Source organism: Chinchilla lanigera, unplaced genomic scaffold, assembly GCF_000276665.1.
Source record: "Chinchilla lanigera isolate Chin_1 unplaced genomic scaffold, ChiLan1.0 scaffold00005, whole genome shotgun sequence".
Taxonomy (NCBI): domain Eukaryota; kingdom Metazoa; phylum Chordata; class Mammalia; order Rodentia; family Chinchillidae; genus Chinchilla; species Chinchilla lanigera.
This window is the reverse complement of record NW_004955406.1, coordinates 16410833-16426523: the sequence shown is the minus strand read 5'-3', so window position 1 is coordinate 16426523 and position 15691 is coordinate 16410833. Positions and strand designations below refer to the sequence as shown.

Sequence of the window (15691 nt, the reverse complement as noted above, 5' to 3'; positions counted from 1 at the left end):
TCATTTTTATAAAATCCCTGCTCTAAAATGCTTCCCTGTATTGAGAAGGTCAAAGATGGAGTGATTTAACCCAGGATAATGACAGTACTGTGTAAAAAGCCCAGACTCTATAGCATAGCCTTGTGACTCCTACTCTCCCTGTTCTTAGGATAGCAGGGTCATCTTTGATATCTTCAAAAGCATGAGGTTTTAGGGTGGTAAGATAATGCGTCTGTCATTCATTGTTTGTATCTGTCTTACCTTTCTTCTATGTAGTTATGCCTCTCCCATGCCGGAGATGGTCCAGCAAAAGTTGCTATCCTCTCACTTATAGTTCTCCTAAAAGAAGCGCTACTTTTTATGTGTTCATAAACAGCATGAAGGAGAATTTGGCATTTTGGAAAATGATCTAAAAGTGACAAAGATTCTACCTTTTGGGCAACGACAGCCCAAAGAGCTAAAAATAAACACGCATATCACATACAACACTACTCCAAATATGATGAAGAGATGGGCTTGGTGATTGGGCAAGTGGGTTGGAGAATGGGTGGAGTTGTTTAGGAAAATTTCCCAGCGTATTTGCACAAATGAAATAAAATGTGATTTAGTCATCAACAGGGTGGTGATGTCCTCTGCAATCTTGATTCCTGTGTACACTAGCCGCAGGCACTGAACTTCACTAAGGATAAATCCTAAGTTTTCAGTGTAAGATGGAGGGAGAATTGCTTTCTTTCTTCCTAAGTGATCATGTCTCCTTTTATACAGACGGGTTTCTTGACTAGTCAGTTTCACAAGCAAGGCTAGAACTAACCAGCTGGCCTGATTTCTGACCTGTGGTCTAAGCTCTTGAACTGTTTCTCTTATTTCAGGATTTATTGGTTTTTAGAGCAAATAGGGCCAAATTGAACAGTAATATGATGAACTCCTAGGTGCACTGAATTAAACAAGTTAACTCATGAGAGTGGTGAGAATAATGCCCAGCACATAGTGAATGATCAGTAACTATAGCAAGAAAGAGGTGTAATATTCAGGTCCATATCTAGGTGATCACGGTAGATATAGTTTTGTTGTGGACACTCCTACAGGGAAGGAAATAACATCTGCCTACTTCTGATTCATCAAATTGGCCAACTAGCTTTAAATATCCTTGGAGTACTTGGATTTTTACCCATATTATTACAAAACTTTTACCTATTCAATTTTACAGATTCAACTTGAGCCTATCTGCTAATTTAATAGAGCCAAGAATAACAGGGATATAAAACATCAAGAAATGGATTACTGCTTCAGACGTAATCCAGGGAGTGCTCCAGGTGGCTTGTGGCAGCCACTCGAAATGTGCCTACAATATATTTGTAAGACACTATAAAAGACTATTTAACTATGAGGATGAATAATAACCGGGCAGTATTTCATTGGTAATCCAGAATCTTCAAGAGGTGGAGAACAATATTTTCCATGTCTACAGAGAAGTTTTTTGGATAATCATAACCAGGTATGAGGCTTTCAGTAGGAAAAACATCATTGCTTTTCTGGTAGATTGACAATTTAGGACACTAGTATTTCCTAAATATCTGTACTACACACCAGTACCCTTAATCCTGGCACTTTACAATCTCTAATTATACTTTTGTATTCTCCTTGCCAGGCTATTGCAAAAGAAGCAAGTATGATACACCATGAAGGAGAGATAGTCAAAGAGCCTGCCTTAATTGCTGAAGCTACTGACCCTCCCCTTTCCCTGGCACCTTCACTTACCTTCTTGGAGGAGAGTGTGGAAGAGCAGCAGTCTCCCCCATCATAATTGCAGTAGGCGCGATTGTTAATGGTGTCACACCAACCATCTGCTTGGAAAGGCTGTAAGAGGGCTGGAGTCAGTGTCTCAGGACAGCTTGTCCATGCTTCATCCCACTATCCCACTCACCCACCCCAACCCACTCACAAAACCCAACAGACAAGATGCATTCTCATGAAGTTGAAAATCTCAAGATAAAGCCACTGGTCCTAAGGGGTAATCAAATTTGCTTGCAGCACCTGATTGGCCTATTCTAAGGGTCAGGATGAGTCATCAAATGCCCTGATGAAATTTTTTTCCTTCTCATAATAAGAGGTTTTTATAGTACATTATAGATTATAGTTAGTTTTACACATTTAAATTCTGTTGCCCATCAGGAAAAAAAAAAACCTCTTATGTATTAATCAAGATTTTATTTTATTTTATTTTATTCTTGCTTATTGATATGAAGTCTCACTATGTAATTCAGGCTGGCCTCAAACTTACAGAAATCCTCTTGCCGCAGCCTCCTGAGTGCTAGGATTACAGGTATTCATCTCAATGCCTGCCAGGATTGGCTTTAGACATCCCAATTTATCAGGGCATGAACAGGGACACATAGACATGACAAGAAGTCACAAGGCCAGGGTCACACAGAGCTTGGCATTAGGTGTAACCTATCTTGGCTTTGTGGGGTTTTCAAAAAACCACACCGTTTAGCCCTTCTCCTGGTGCACTGCTGACTAGCACTTAGAGACCCTAGCAGTGCAGTCCTTGTGTGCTGTGAAGACTCAGGTGATGTCTATCCAGAGTGTAGTGATCCTAGGGTTGAGCACAGGAGTCCTGGAACAGAAAATGCAGCTACCTGTCGCACAGCAGCTAGACAGAGAGTCAAACACATACAGCTAAACTACTTCCATCTACACTTACTTCTGCAAGTTAACAGGGACCAAAATGGGAAAGGGGCCCAGGAGAACCCAGAGTTAATGGAGTATTTTACCTCAAAAGGGAATGTGTGATAAGAACAGCAACAAGTGGTTAAAAAATAGCTAAGAAGCCTAATGCTTTGTTTCTGCTGAGAACTAGCTATGGAGCAAAACACTGCCCCACAGCATGCTGGGAGGTCCATTGGCAACCCCCACCTTCCCAAACACACATGCTCAATAACATTGGCTGCCTACTCTTCTGAGCTAATGCCCAAATGTAAACCCTTTGGAAATGTCTCACAAAGAAACTCCTGGAGTCCCAGAATTCTACAGTTTGGAGGTCACATTCCAGTTTATTTGCTGAAATAACTTTCTGACCCCACCCTCTTTAAATGTTAAATGGAAAACTATTCCCTATGTCACTATGCTTTGATGAGATGGATCACTCAACTAAAAAATGGACATTAAATAATTTCCCGCAGTTGAGTTACGTCAGAACATGCTCATCCAAGTTATTACTTCAATGTTTTGATTTATTCTATGGGGTCCTGAGGTCATTTGAACGTCTCATTCCAGATGTATACCAGTCTGCCAACCACTGAAAAGCTGCTACTTGTGGGGTGGAACTCAACAGCTGCTGCACAGCTGCACAGAAATGTCAGTTAAGAGCAGGAAGTGAAAATGAATTCTGTTTTCAACACAGGCCTGCCTAGGATAAAAGATAAAGATTCTAGGATGAGTATTGGTCTTTAACACAGTTAATGCCAGTTACTCTGGCTCTAGAGAACTTGGAACAACTATACAATCAGGACCCAGGTTCAAAATTACAGTCAAACAATTGCAGTCAAAACATAACTCAGATATCCTTATTACCTCCTAGGTCCTTCCAGGGAGGATCAGAAGCATCTGGTAAGGTTCCCTAGTTTTCCTTTTCTTCTTCAAGTATTTGGAGTATATTTTACTTGTCTAATACTGCATCTATTGCTTTTCTTCCAACTTTGACTGACTCATTGGCAAAACTTAATCTGTTCATTTTTTCTTTTCCATGTAATTGCCTATAAAAATCCACAGAGCACCCAAAGTACTTTTCCTACTTATATGTTTTTCATAACATAGAAAGAAAGGTAGGGATAAAGTTATCGTCCTTTTCATGAGAATGATTGTGCTTTTGAATGAGTTTAATAAAGAATCCTGAGAAATCTTTGCATTATCTTCAACATAAATGGCTTCTTATCTCAAGAGCACTACTGAAAGATCTTGGAAAATGAGTGACCTGACTTTGTGATCCTCACTAAGTCCCACAAGGCCTTGATTGCAATGATTCCAGTGATTTCTAGAAGCGTCTTTCCTGGGCTTAATAGGTCATCTCGGTAGAGAAGGGAATTTATTAAAAAAATGTTCAGAAAGACCAAGCATTTAATGTACAATATATCTATTAGACTTAATTGTTCCTCCCCCAATCTGCCAAAAACAACCACTCCACCCTCAACAAATAGAGTTTCCTATGGCAACATGTGCCTGGAAAGCTAGACAGCCTGAATCCAAAGTTACAATGGAAAAAATAGGAAGGGAAAACTAATTGATCCAAAGTTTGAAAGCATCTGAAGAGTCAGCATAGAGTAGGATATGTTAATCTCAACGGCTGAAGGTGTCAGACTGGAGACAACATTCTTCCTGCAGGAAACTTTCTCAAGGGAGAGTACTGGGCTTGGTTTCTAGGCAAGCTCTGCCTGTGGGTGATTTCACCACCCACACGCACACACTTGCTGTTTATTCCATAGCAGTAGAAAACAAAGTGCTTCACACAGTGCATTTTTCAAATATCTGAAGCTTATTCTCTTAGGGTCACTTTTTACTGACATTTTAGCCATTTTGATAGAAGAAAAAGCCTTTTTAAAATGTCTGTTTATTTGCCTTGTATGCACTTACTGAACACAAAGTAATCAGCTTGAAATTTATTATTTTCACTGTGAGGGAAGGCTCTCTCCTTTATTAAATATGCCTTTTTTCTCTCTCTCTGTCTCTCTCTCTGTCTCTCTCTCTCTCTCTCTCTCTCTCTCTCACACACACACACACACACACACACACACACACACACACACACACATAAACCAGAGCACCTGTCTCTCTCGCTCTGTCTCTCTCTCTCTCTTCTCACACACAGACACACACACAGACACACAAACTAGAGCTCCTCTCTCTCTCACACACACATATACTCAAACACACACATAAACCAGAGTGCCTATCTCTCTCTCTCTGTTTCTCTCTCTCTCTCTCACACACACACACACAAACCAGAGTGCCTCTCTCTCTCTCTCTCTCTCACAGACACACACACACACACACACACACACAAACTAGAGCGCCTCTCTCTCTCACACACACACATACACTCAAACACACACATAAACCAGAGTGCCTGTCTCTCTCTCTCTTTCTCTCACACACACACATACAAACCAGAGTGCCTCTCTCTCTCTCTCTCTCTCTCTCTCTCTCTCTCTCTCTCTGTCTCTGTCTCTGTCTCTGACTGATTTTTGTGATAGAAATCCAAGTCTTAGAATTACAGGTAAAGTAAATATCTGAATATGAAAGAGAGCCTGGATTACTCTTCTGATGATGTATGAACTTTGTGATCCCTGATTAGCTGTTACAAGGCTTGTCATGCCAGCCTCCTTGTGTTCACTGTAGTCCAGGAAGTTTAAATGCTCAAACAAAGGGATGGGTGTACATGATGGAACACTAAGCAGAAAGGTATCCATCTGTACTACTTTCACTACTTTGAAAACTTCCTAAATGTAAGTATAATTTCTTCATTATGTATTAATGTCTTTATCCCAGGAGAGGGTTCCTTATAATAGGATGAGTTCACACCTTTTTAATCCAGTGATACTTCCTGTTTTAAAGCTTCACTGCTGAGAGAAAGAGATGGTGGCTCTTTTGGTTGTCTATTGGTTGTAGTCATTCATTCAGTTACTCAACATTCTTTATTCTTTATTCTATAGCTATATGTCCCAGGTACTGGGATGGGAATCCAGAGATAATTAAAATATTCTTCCAGACCTTGAGGAAGCTCAGGGTAAATAATTTTAGCTCATCATGATAGATAACTCAGTGTTAGGATCAAGATGTAAGCAAGTGAGAAGAATCTAATCCAGATTTTTGAGGTGAGGGAAATCTGCTTTCAGTGATTGGTTCTGCTATATCCCTACCCTATGGAGAAGAGCTTAGAACTGGATAATGCTGAAGGCAGGGGGAAAGTAAGAGATAACTAAGGAGAAGAAGAGGATGAACTAGATGGGGGCATTTCTATACAGCCTATCACAGAGCCCAACTTCTGGGAGGGTCCCACAAACCTTCATTTGATTGGTTGATAATACTATATCTCCCTTACTTGAATCAGATTATGGAATTTTATCTCTAGACCTTTTAATAGTACTTGAGATCACAGTGATGTTTTCGAAAGATATTTTGGATTTCAGACATTTGCTCTACTAACCTGCAGGTTGGGATCTCAGCCCAAAGTAACTGTATACCTACAGATAAAACAGAACAGAATCCTGTTTATTATGTTGAGGAGTATTTTAGATCAGTAGAAGCTGTTAATCACATTTTTGCCTTACTCCAAGTGCTATTTTCTCTATATCATGTCTGAATAAACTTTCCAGTTATGTAAATGAGAAATGAGACTCACGTCCATTTCCTTGTATTAATTAGGCTGTATCAGGCCTCGGAGAAGCCCTTTCCAAAGCAGCTTTGCTACAGCACTCCATGGAGCCCTCACAGCAGAAGGAAGCTGTGTCCAGGTAGACAATCTGTGTATTAACTCTTTCTTTTTGTCTAACTTTTCAATAAGCGGTGACATCTTGCCTGATCTTCATTTTCCTTCTCATCCTGTACGCTGTGATTTGAATATTGGTGGCCTTCAAAACTCATGTTAAAACGTAATTCCCTTTGTAACAATATTTAGAGATGAAGTCTATAAGAAGTGAGTCAGCCATGAGAGTTCAGCATCCCTTTACCCCCACTTCTCTTCCTCTCTCCCTCTCTCTTTCTCTCCCCCTCCCTTCTCCTTCCCTCTTTCTCTCTTCCTCTCTCTCTCTTTGATTTTCTGTCATGAGATGGTGAATTAACAATTTCTTACCAGTTACTGGTCCTTTGACCTTGGACTCCCTAGACTCTAGAAATGCGGGCCTATACATTTCTGCCTATTGCAAATTACTCAGTCTCAGATATTTTGTTGTAACAGTGCAAAACAGACTTAAGGTACTTATTTTTATGGTTTGTCTAGATTTTCCCCCAAAACCTCATGCAGTCATGGGGAACAGACTTTTCAGAAGTGGCTAAATCTAAAGTTTGTGACTGATTCATGGCCCGGTGCTGGGATTTAAGGGTGTGAGTGCTACACGGGCTGAAGAGCAGGTAGCCCACATACAATATAGAGGATAGAGTCTTGTCTCTCACTTGTTGCTTTTGCTATTTTCCCAGCCATGAACTGTTGCTTCTCTGCCATGTGCCATTCTGCCTTGGAGCCAGCCAATTATGGATGAAAATATCTACAAACTGTTAGGTAAATAAATCTTTCCTCTCTTAACTTGTAAATATTGAATATTTTGTCTTAGCAATGAGAAAAGTAACTATGACATCTATTGTGTCCGCCTTGCCTGGGCTTCCTTTCCAAAGACTGCAAAGAACATAGAGCGGAGCCCTGTTACATGGTGAAACACAGGAGGTCTTGGAGGGCCCTCAGGGATGCATGGTTACCAGAATAGTAACCTACTGACCCATAAGACAAAAGATAACACATGCTGACAATGATACAGAGTAAAGGCAACGCTTGCACATGCTTGGTAGAAAGGCAAATTAGCACAGCCATCGTGGAAAACAGTATAGTAGTTCCACAAAAAATTAAAAATAGAACTACCATAAGATCCAGCAAGCTTACTATTCGATATATATCCAAGGGAAATGAAATCAGAGAGTTTATTTTTATTTTATGGAGCAGAGATACATGAAATTTTAAGACTACATGAGCTTTAAGGACTATTTTGTATAAAACCTGTGTTTTATAAATAATAAAATAGGGTTAAAATGTGAATTGGCTTATGTTCAATGCTAGTAGTGGCAATCCTGGGCAGAAAGCCTAGATCTCTTGATTACTAATCTGATAATACCTTTGCTCTATCATAGTACTACTATCTGATGATTTCATTAGTCTTCTAATTTATTGGGAACAAAGGGTAACTTTTTTTGGTATTTCGACAAAAGGAATTTAGGTACAGACTCATTGATACAAAGTGAACCTAGCAATCCGACAGAGGCCAAAAAAGACCATGTGTATAATCTCAGCTCCCCCAGACGTCCTTCTCTCACCATCTCACTTCCCTTTTTCTTAGTTATGGGCCAAAGTTTACTCCAAATCAGCTGCCTGGCATTCCAGTTCCTCTGACGCTTGGAGCTTTGAGGAGCTGTATTTCTCTGGAGATTTACATCTCCAGGAGGAAGTAACACTATGTTCTAGTCATGTCAACAGATACTTGCAACCCAGAAGCATTTCTTTCTGGGCCAGGGAGTAGTAAAGTCAGAGGTTTTCTGCTCATGGCAGTCATGTGATGAAAGGAAAATACAGAGTTGCTGTACTCCTTCAGTGTTCACCCCTTGGGATGGGAGGGTTCCAATGATGTCACACTTGTGAGTTTGCTACAATCTTCCTGGACAGTATAAAATTAAAATAGATATCTTGAAATGGATTGTAGAAGAATTCTTTAGATACAACCTGCTCTGGAAAGTCTCATCTGGCTTCCTGGATCTAGACAGCAATTCCTGCTTCCAAGTTACTATGGTGCATCTTATGCGTATGCATTATAGACATTCATAGCCTTAATGTACTATCAAGGGATCAGGACCTAATAACTTTGGTTCTTCCAGCCACTAGTTCAGTGCTTGATACAGTATGTTTTCAATAAAGAAATTAATATGACTGCCTTATTTTGAAGTGAGAGGCTAACTACATTTCCTTAGCATACTTTATGAACAGATCCCTCTTTTTTATTATTCCTTTACTGCTAGAAAGTGTGCTAGGCATACTTCTTTATAAGAATCATGTAATTTAGACTCTGATTTAGCTTTTCAGGGCATTACTATGGTTTAGATTCAGAATGTCCCCCAAAGGCTTGATGCATTCACAGGCACAGTTTATGAAGGGTGATTAGATTATGGGGGTGGTGCACTGAGAACTGAGTGTGCTGCTAGGAAGTGGGGTGTATTTGGAAGAGGTGGGTAACTGGGGGTGTGGCCTGGAAGAGTTTATCTCAGTCTTTGCTTTCCTCCTTCTCTCTCTGCTTTCTGGCCACCACGAAATTGGCGGCTTTTCATCTTCCATGATTCTCTGCCAGGCCACCCTGACTTGAAGTCAGTGGGCTCTGCATTGAAAATGTATGACAAAATAAACCTCTCCTTAACTTGCTAGTGTCGGGCATTTTGTCTCAATGTTAAAGAAAGTCTTTAACAAAGGCATGCAGTACTTTTCTTATTATAGTCATAGACATGGTGGACAATGGAGTTCTCTAATATTTATATATACATATACAAATTATGTACATATGTATATATCTTTATATTTCTATTAGGTACCAAATATTGGTACACATTAATTTCTGGAAGTGGGGAGAAGTAGTAGAATGCTGAAAATTCTCCTTCATAAAACATCTAAAAATACTGAATAAATTTTAACAACATTCTCTCAGTTCCGCATTTGGGATTTTAAGAAAAGAAGAGAAATTCCCCAATGGCCAAATCCAGAAAGAGACTGAAAACTAGAGTAGAAAGAAGACAGTAGACCATGACTGTCCTAGGAATGTTTGCACATCTGTAATGAAGTTGTTGAATTCCAGAATGGGTCTTTGGCCTTTGTTGCATGGGAATTATAAGTGACCTTGTTGGTATTTTAGTAAAAACTTTGTGAAGACTGAGATGAAATGTCGGTCATGTGCTAATGTTGCACAGGTAGCTTATCCCACATAGGTGCCAAGAGACTGGCTCCTGACTCTCAGCCCTGAAGGCTTTGTGACTCAAATCCAAGCCTTTTTCTAAGTCACTGATTGCCAAGATGTCAAGGATGTGCTGGGTTACCAGCTAACAATTAAAACTGAAGAGTATTTTCTTGATGGCTAAGGATTAATTCTACAAACAAATGATAAGTAAGAAGTAGTTAAAAGCAGAAAGAAAGGTACACATTCTCTTTGATGGCCAGAGGGATGCCAATAAGATCTAATCTCATGGTCTAACTAACATTACTAATCCATGTGTGTGCGTTCTTACAGCTTCTGTGTAGGACCTCAAACCTCTGCCTGTGCAATCCATCAGACCCACAAAAAAGTGAAAACTATCTTTACAGGGGCTGAAAAAAAAGTCTGATTATAATCCTCTTGCCTATGTCTGACACCATGACCAAAGCAAAGTTTTACAATAAGTAATCAAAAACTAATTTCCACTAAGAAAAGTCATTGAAATAAATTTAGATGGAAAAAAGAAAAGAAAAATAAGATCAAGTGATTGATTTCCTTCACCAGTAAAAGTTTCATCTACATCTAGGTACCCAGAGGTTAAGGGCAGGAAAACATCAAGATTGTAGAAAATGAGGATTTAGAGCACACATGAGGTGTTAACTACTGTGCTCAGATCCCAGCTCTACCCCTTATCCTCTATTAGAAATTGAGCAAGTTACTTAACTACAAGCAGTAGCATCCTTGTTAGTAAACAAAAATAATAATACCAACCTTAAGCTATTGTTGCAAGGAATGAATGAGCTAATGAAGGTATAATAATTAGCACAGTGCCTGGCCCATGATACATTGCGGTTTCATGAAGGCATCTGGGAAATAACTACTGCTTCAGCCATTGCACTTGGTGAGTGAGTTCTGTGCTTACAGACTCTGGTGAGAAAATGCTACAACCAAATGCGTTAGAAGTCAAACCATGGATGGGAACCTCTACCCTTCACTTGTGCCCCAGCTGCAACAATCTGGGTTATAGAGTAGTGAGTGTCAGAAGACACAGGAAATGGGCCTGGGATATGTAAAAGCAGGAGAAAAGGCCCTCTTAGCTTCTGGAAACTGGGGCAATCCTCCAAACCATAGTGGTGACCTGGGTATCTCAGCCTCTGAATTACCCCAAATCATCATAGACACCCCTTTCCTAACATGTACCACAAGGAACAGAAAGGCAAGGAGACTCTCTGGAACTCCCTTTCTCACCCAAAATACCTCTCCATAGAGTCTTTCACTGAGCTGCAAACAAAGACCCAGAGTCACACAGACTCTTCCCCTCACTTCCAAACACACCTAGCTTCTTCTGTTGGGTCTTGCCAACCTCATGGCGTGTTAGCCTGAGAGGTGGACAGAGTTAGAGCCACCAGTGGTAAGGATGGGAGGAGAGAATTCAGGTAGAGTCTGCATATATCTGTGCCAGAGAAACTGGCTCAGTAAGAGCCTGTCCCTCTAGGGTAGAGACAGGAGAACAGTGCATCCCTCCACAGGGTGCTGCACAAGCCCTAGCACACCTGCCAGGTTTTCATTTGCCCCCTGATGAGAACCATCGCATCCCAGCCCCAGCTGAAGTGGGGTGTTAGGTACTTTTTGCCTTTGTTTCCCTGCCAGCCTGTTACCAAAACTACATGACACATACTTTGGAGACTGTGGAAGCACCTGGTGCTCTAATCCAAGCCTCTGTCTTTACTTCCGAAAATCTACACGCTCACTCACAGGGCTCCTCCTTGGCCCTTCTGTATCAAACTCCAACTTCACATCTAAAACAAACCAACACTGTAACAGCCTGCCTGGCAAGCGCAAGGTCGTGAGTTCGGTTCCTGGTACCGGAGAAAAACCAAAAAAAAAAAAAAAAAAAAAAAAAAAAAAAAAAAAAAAAAAAAAAAAAAAAAAAAAAAAACAAACCAACACTGTAACAAACACAATAAAACACCCTTGTTCTTCCGATGCATCGAGGTCAGTGTTGTCCTCTATGTGATTTCTCTTTTCTGATCCTATGTTCTTAGTCTAAATCCTATACTGGTGATTTCCAACTGTCACTGTCAAAGCCTGATTTCATGGCAGACTAATGTGTCCTTGAACCATACAGTAATGCTCCCAGGCAACAGTTTTCCATGTGTTCTGAGTGCTGGGCCCCCGGAATACTGACTGTGATGCAGCACAGCCTGCCCTGGGGATCTTGCAAGAATTAAAGATGCATCACACCTCCCTGGTGTCTCCTGTGCCGGGCTGGTGGGCCTGCTCATCCTCACGATTTATGTTTTCTTGTTTTCACAGCAGGATTCATGGGTGATCTGCAAGGTCTCCTCTCACCATGTAGCTGAATGCCCTTTGGCTTTCTTCTTTTAAAAAGTAATGGCTTAACAATTATACTTTTAGGGATCTTCCTACCTTCTCTCTAGTTGATTGGAGCCAGGATAGGTGGTGTCAAGGTCAAACATGGCAACTTTCTGAGCACAGAAGCTAGGAGGGACCAGGAGGGAGGGACCAGGAGGGAGGAAGTACCTCCATGTTGCTCTCTTTTCTATTCCTTGTTCCTTCCACCACCACTAGGCCTACGCATCAGCACAATAATCAACACATTAGAGTTGGTGCTTAATGGATGTTTGGTGGGTAATTTAACTGATCCTCTCCAGAATCAACTCTATAAGCTAAGAAGTCCCAAGGGTTTGTGTTATCGGTGCCTCTTATCTGTCCTCCAACATAAGGTTCCCTTTTTCTTGTTTCGTTCTCTAGCCTCCCCAGTGTTTCCGCCTCCTATCACCTACTGTCCTGACAAGATCACCTGAGAATAGCTCAGTGTGACTTCTCAGGCTCACTCACAGTAGCCTCTCACAGTCACCAAACTTAAAGATGCAGACAAATGAAATAGCAGAATTTCATGGCACTGCAGGTCCCTTACTGAGTGCTGAGACTTCTAGCGCTTGCCCTCCATCAGGAGTTATGGCCTGCCACTCCTCACTGCATTAGAGCAGTAAGTGTCACAGGCTGTACTAAAGAACTCAGTAGCTCTGGAGAGGAGAGGATGGGAAGTAGATACAAGTCAGAGGCAGAAACCATCAGCTGGAAGAAGAGAAGGGAAGGTAGCGGGACCTCAGAAGAAGGTGGGGTCCTGCAGGGATGTGGAGCCAACAGTGTCCTGTCTCTGTCTCCTGACTCCTTGGCCAAGTGACAGCTCATGGGAGGTGGAGGCCAGCCTGAGCTGACCACTGGAATGTTCCACTGCAGCCTGACACGTGCACACACTCACCCCCCACCACACGCACACACGCGGCAGGCCGCTTAGTGTAGCTTGGCTCCCTGGGCTTGCCGTGGAAGATGACTGGGAATGCAGACTGTGGGAGGAAACGACAGTACTCATTGTTTGGGTTAAATATTTTTTTTGGCCATCCTGCTGTTTGCTGAGAGTCTTATATTTTTCTTTCTCAGTCTCTCTATTTCTCTCCCTTCTCCCTTCTTCCTCCCCCTCCTCAGTCTTCCTCCCTCCCTCCTTCTAGAACACCAGCCCAGAGTTTGTTAAGGAAATAAAAGGCCGACTCTCTAGAGGTTGAGGGTATTTCACTTGGACTTATACCTATATTTTTTGAATATTTGAAAATATTCATGGAATATAGCTCATAACACTTGCTTTCTCTCTTCTGTGCTCTCTTTTATGTGTATATATGACACATATATAATATATGTGATACATATACATGTTTCTTTGCTTATATGTGAAAGATATGTGTTATGGGTGTGTCTAGATGTTCCCCCAAAGCTTCATGCTGTTATAGGTTGGGCTTTTTTAGAGGTGGTTGAATCTAGAGTATATGATGCTGGGATTAAGGGTGTGTGATTACTTGACTGCTTTGGCAGCACCCTAATTCTGGTAACCTAGATAGAGTATAAAAGGGCCAGAAAGAAGCTTCTAAGAGGTCTCTTGCATGCTTTACTTCCTTCTTCCCACTGTGAACTGTTTCTCCTCTGCAATGCCTGTCTGATTTGCCACCCTGCCTTGATGCCATCTGATTATGGACTAAAACCTCCACAAAATGTGAGCCAAATAAACCTTTCCTCCTTTAACTTTGGGGGTCAAGTATTTTGTCTTAGCAATAAGAGGAAAGTAACAAGATCAGATGTGTATAGGTAGTGATATATATGAGATGTTACATATTACATTTCATTAAAGATATATGACATGTAATATATTTTTATTTTACACACACACACACACAATTCCTCTGAAGATGTATGCATAATGAACAAATCTAAAGATAAAACTGTTTTTACACAGTAGAATCCATCATATGGAAGCAAAATACCGTATTTTATTTTATATGTGGCACATGTTACATACTACAAGCACTGTTCACATGAATCCACACAGTAACCCATTAAGGTAGGTACTATTATTGTGCCCATTTCATAGATGAAAATACCAAAGGCTGGGGCTGTGAAGAAATGTGGCTGAGGACAAGATATAGAGCCACTGTGTAATGTGCCAGCTCTGTTACAACTACATGTTCAGGCTACCTCCAGCATTATGCTTGTCTCATTGATATTCTTCATTCCACTTCTCATTACTGCACACTTGGTACAGGCACTCCCTGAAGCCATGAGTATGAGGATATCACATTCTGTCTGAGTAACAGTCAGTGTTACAGACACCCCTGAGAAATGTATCGTATAAGATATTGAACAGCAAAGCACCTGCTATACACCAGGCATGGGGTCACCTGCTAGAATCTTGAAAGATATAATCAATAGATACTTCATGTATCTCTCTCGTACAGGGAACCACAGCAGATTCTGTGCATGAAAAGGTCTTTGCCTTAGATAGGTATTTGTGGCACAAGCTGTGAATAAAACAGAATCTGAGCAGTGTTCAAGTCAAGGGAAAATCACAGATAATAGAAAGTAAAATTCTTTGAGCAATTAAAGGCATCACTAAAATGAGATATAGACATATAGAAAGGTAAATGGGATATCTTTTAAAAAGGCTTTAGGGAGTATAGAGGATTAGGTCCAACCTTTGAGGGGTGAATGGGACTTGGGTAGAGAAGTGGGAAGAATAATCCCAGCAGGAAGACCAAATATCAGCCAAGATTTGAGGCAGAAAAGGAAAAGATATATCTATAATTTTCTACTTTGAATATTAGTGGTCCAAGATTGCAACATTGTCAAAATTTCCTCCCAGAGGATTTTGGTACTTATGCTAAGAACTATCAGGTTTTGTTTGTTTGTTTGTTTAACAGAAGAAGAACATGACAAAAGCTATGTTGGAGCTCGTGGACCTGGGAATGTTCAGGAGAGAACTCAAGTGGCGAAGAGCAAGGAAAACTTTATTTCAAGCAACATGAACTGAGAGGAATATGTTGGCTGATTGTAATATAGTACAGAAAGATGCAGGCAGAAATGGTGTTATGAAGGAAGAAGGTCAGTGCTGGGGGAATGGTTATATTTGGGGACAAGATTGACAGACAGAAAGGTTTATTACAGGAGCTGGGGATTTAGCTCAGCAGCAAAGCACCTGCCTCACAAGCACAAGGTCGTGAGTTCGATTCCCGGTACCAGAGAAAAACCAAAAAAAAAAAAAAAAAAAGAAAAGAAAAGTTTATTACATTTTTTGACTATTCAAATCACGGTAGGCTTTTCTCAGGAAATTTGCTCAGTGAGAGCGGGGGAGTAATGTTAGCACTCAAAAGGCAGGAGGATAGCCATGATTTTGAAGCCAGCCTAGGTTACATGGTTGAGACCTTGTTTCAAGAAAAAAAAGAGGGAAGAAAGAAAGATAGGTAGAAAGAAAGAAAGAAAGAAAGAAAGAAAGAAAGAAAGAAAGAAAGAAAGAAAGAAAGAAAGAAAGGAAAATTCTCATTGAAAAACAAGCTAGAAAGAGTCCTTACCAAAATCTAAGAACTCACATAGGGTACAGATCATAATCAGGCAGTAAACCCTGTCCTAACTCACAGTGAGAAGCTGCATAC

General features: G+C 40.8%; 1 protein-coding gene across 2 annotated transcripts in view; it reads right to left on the bottom strand.

Moving 5' to 3' along the window:
• The window catches only part of Pappa2 (pappalysin 2), a 262402-nt gene that overhangs the window by 3642 nt on the left and 243069 nt on the right, over window positions 1-15691 (bottom strand). For both annotated transcript variants that reach the window (XM_013520972.1, XM_005374904.2), the window contains exon 22: window positions 1738-1836. In XM_013520972.1, the coding sequence (XP_013376426.1) occupies window positions 1738-1836 (99 nt within the window). The remainder of the gene's footprint in view (window positions 1-1737; window positions 1837-15691) is intronic.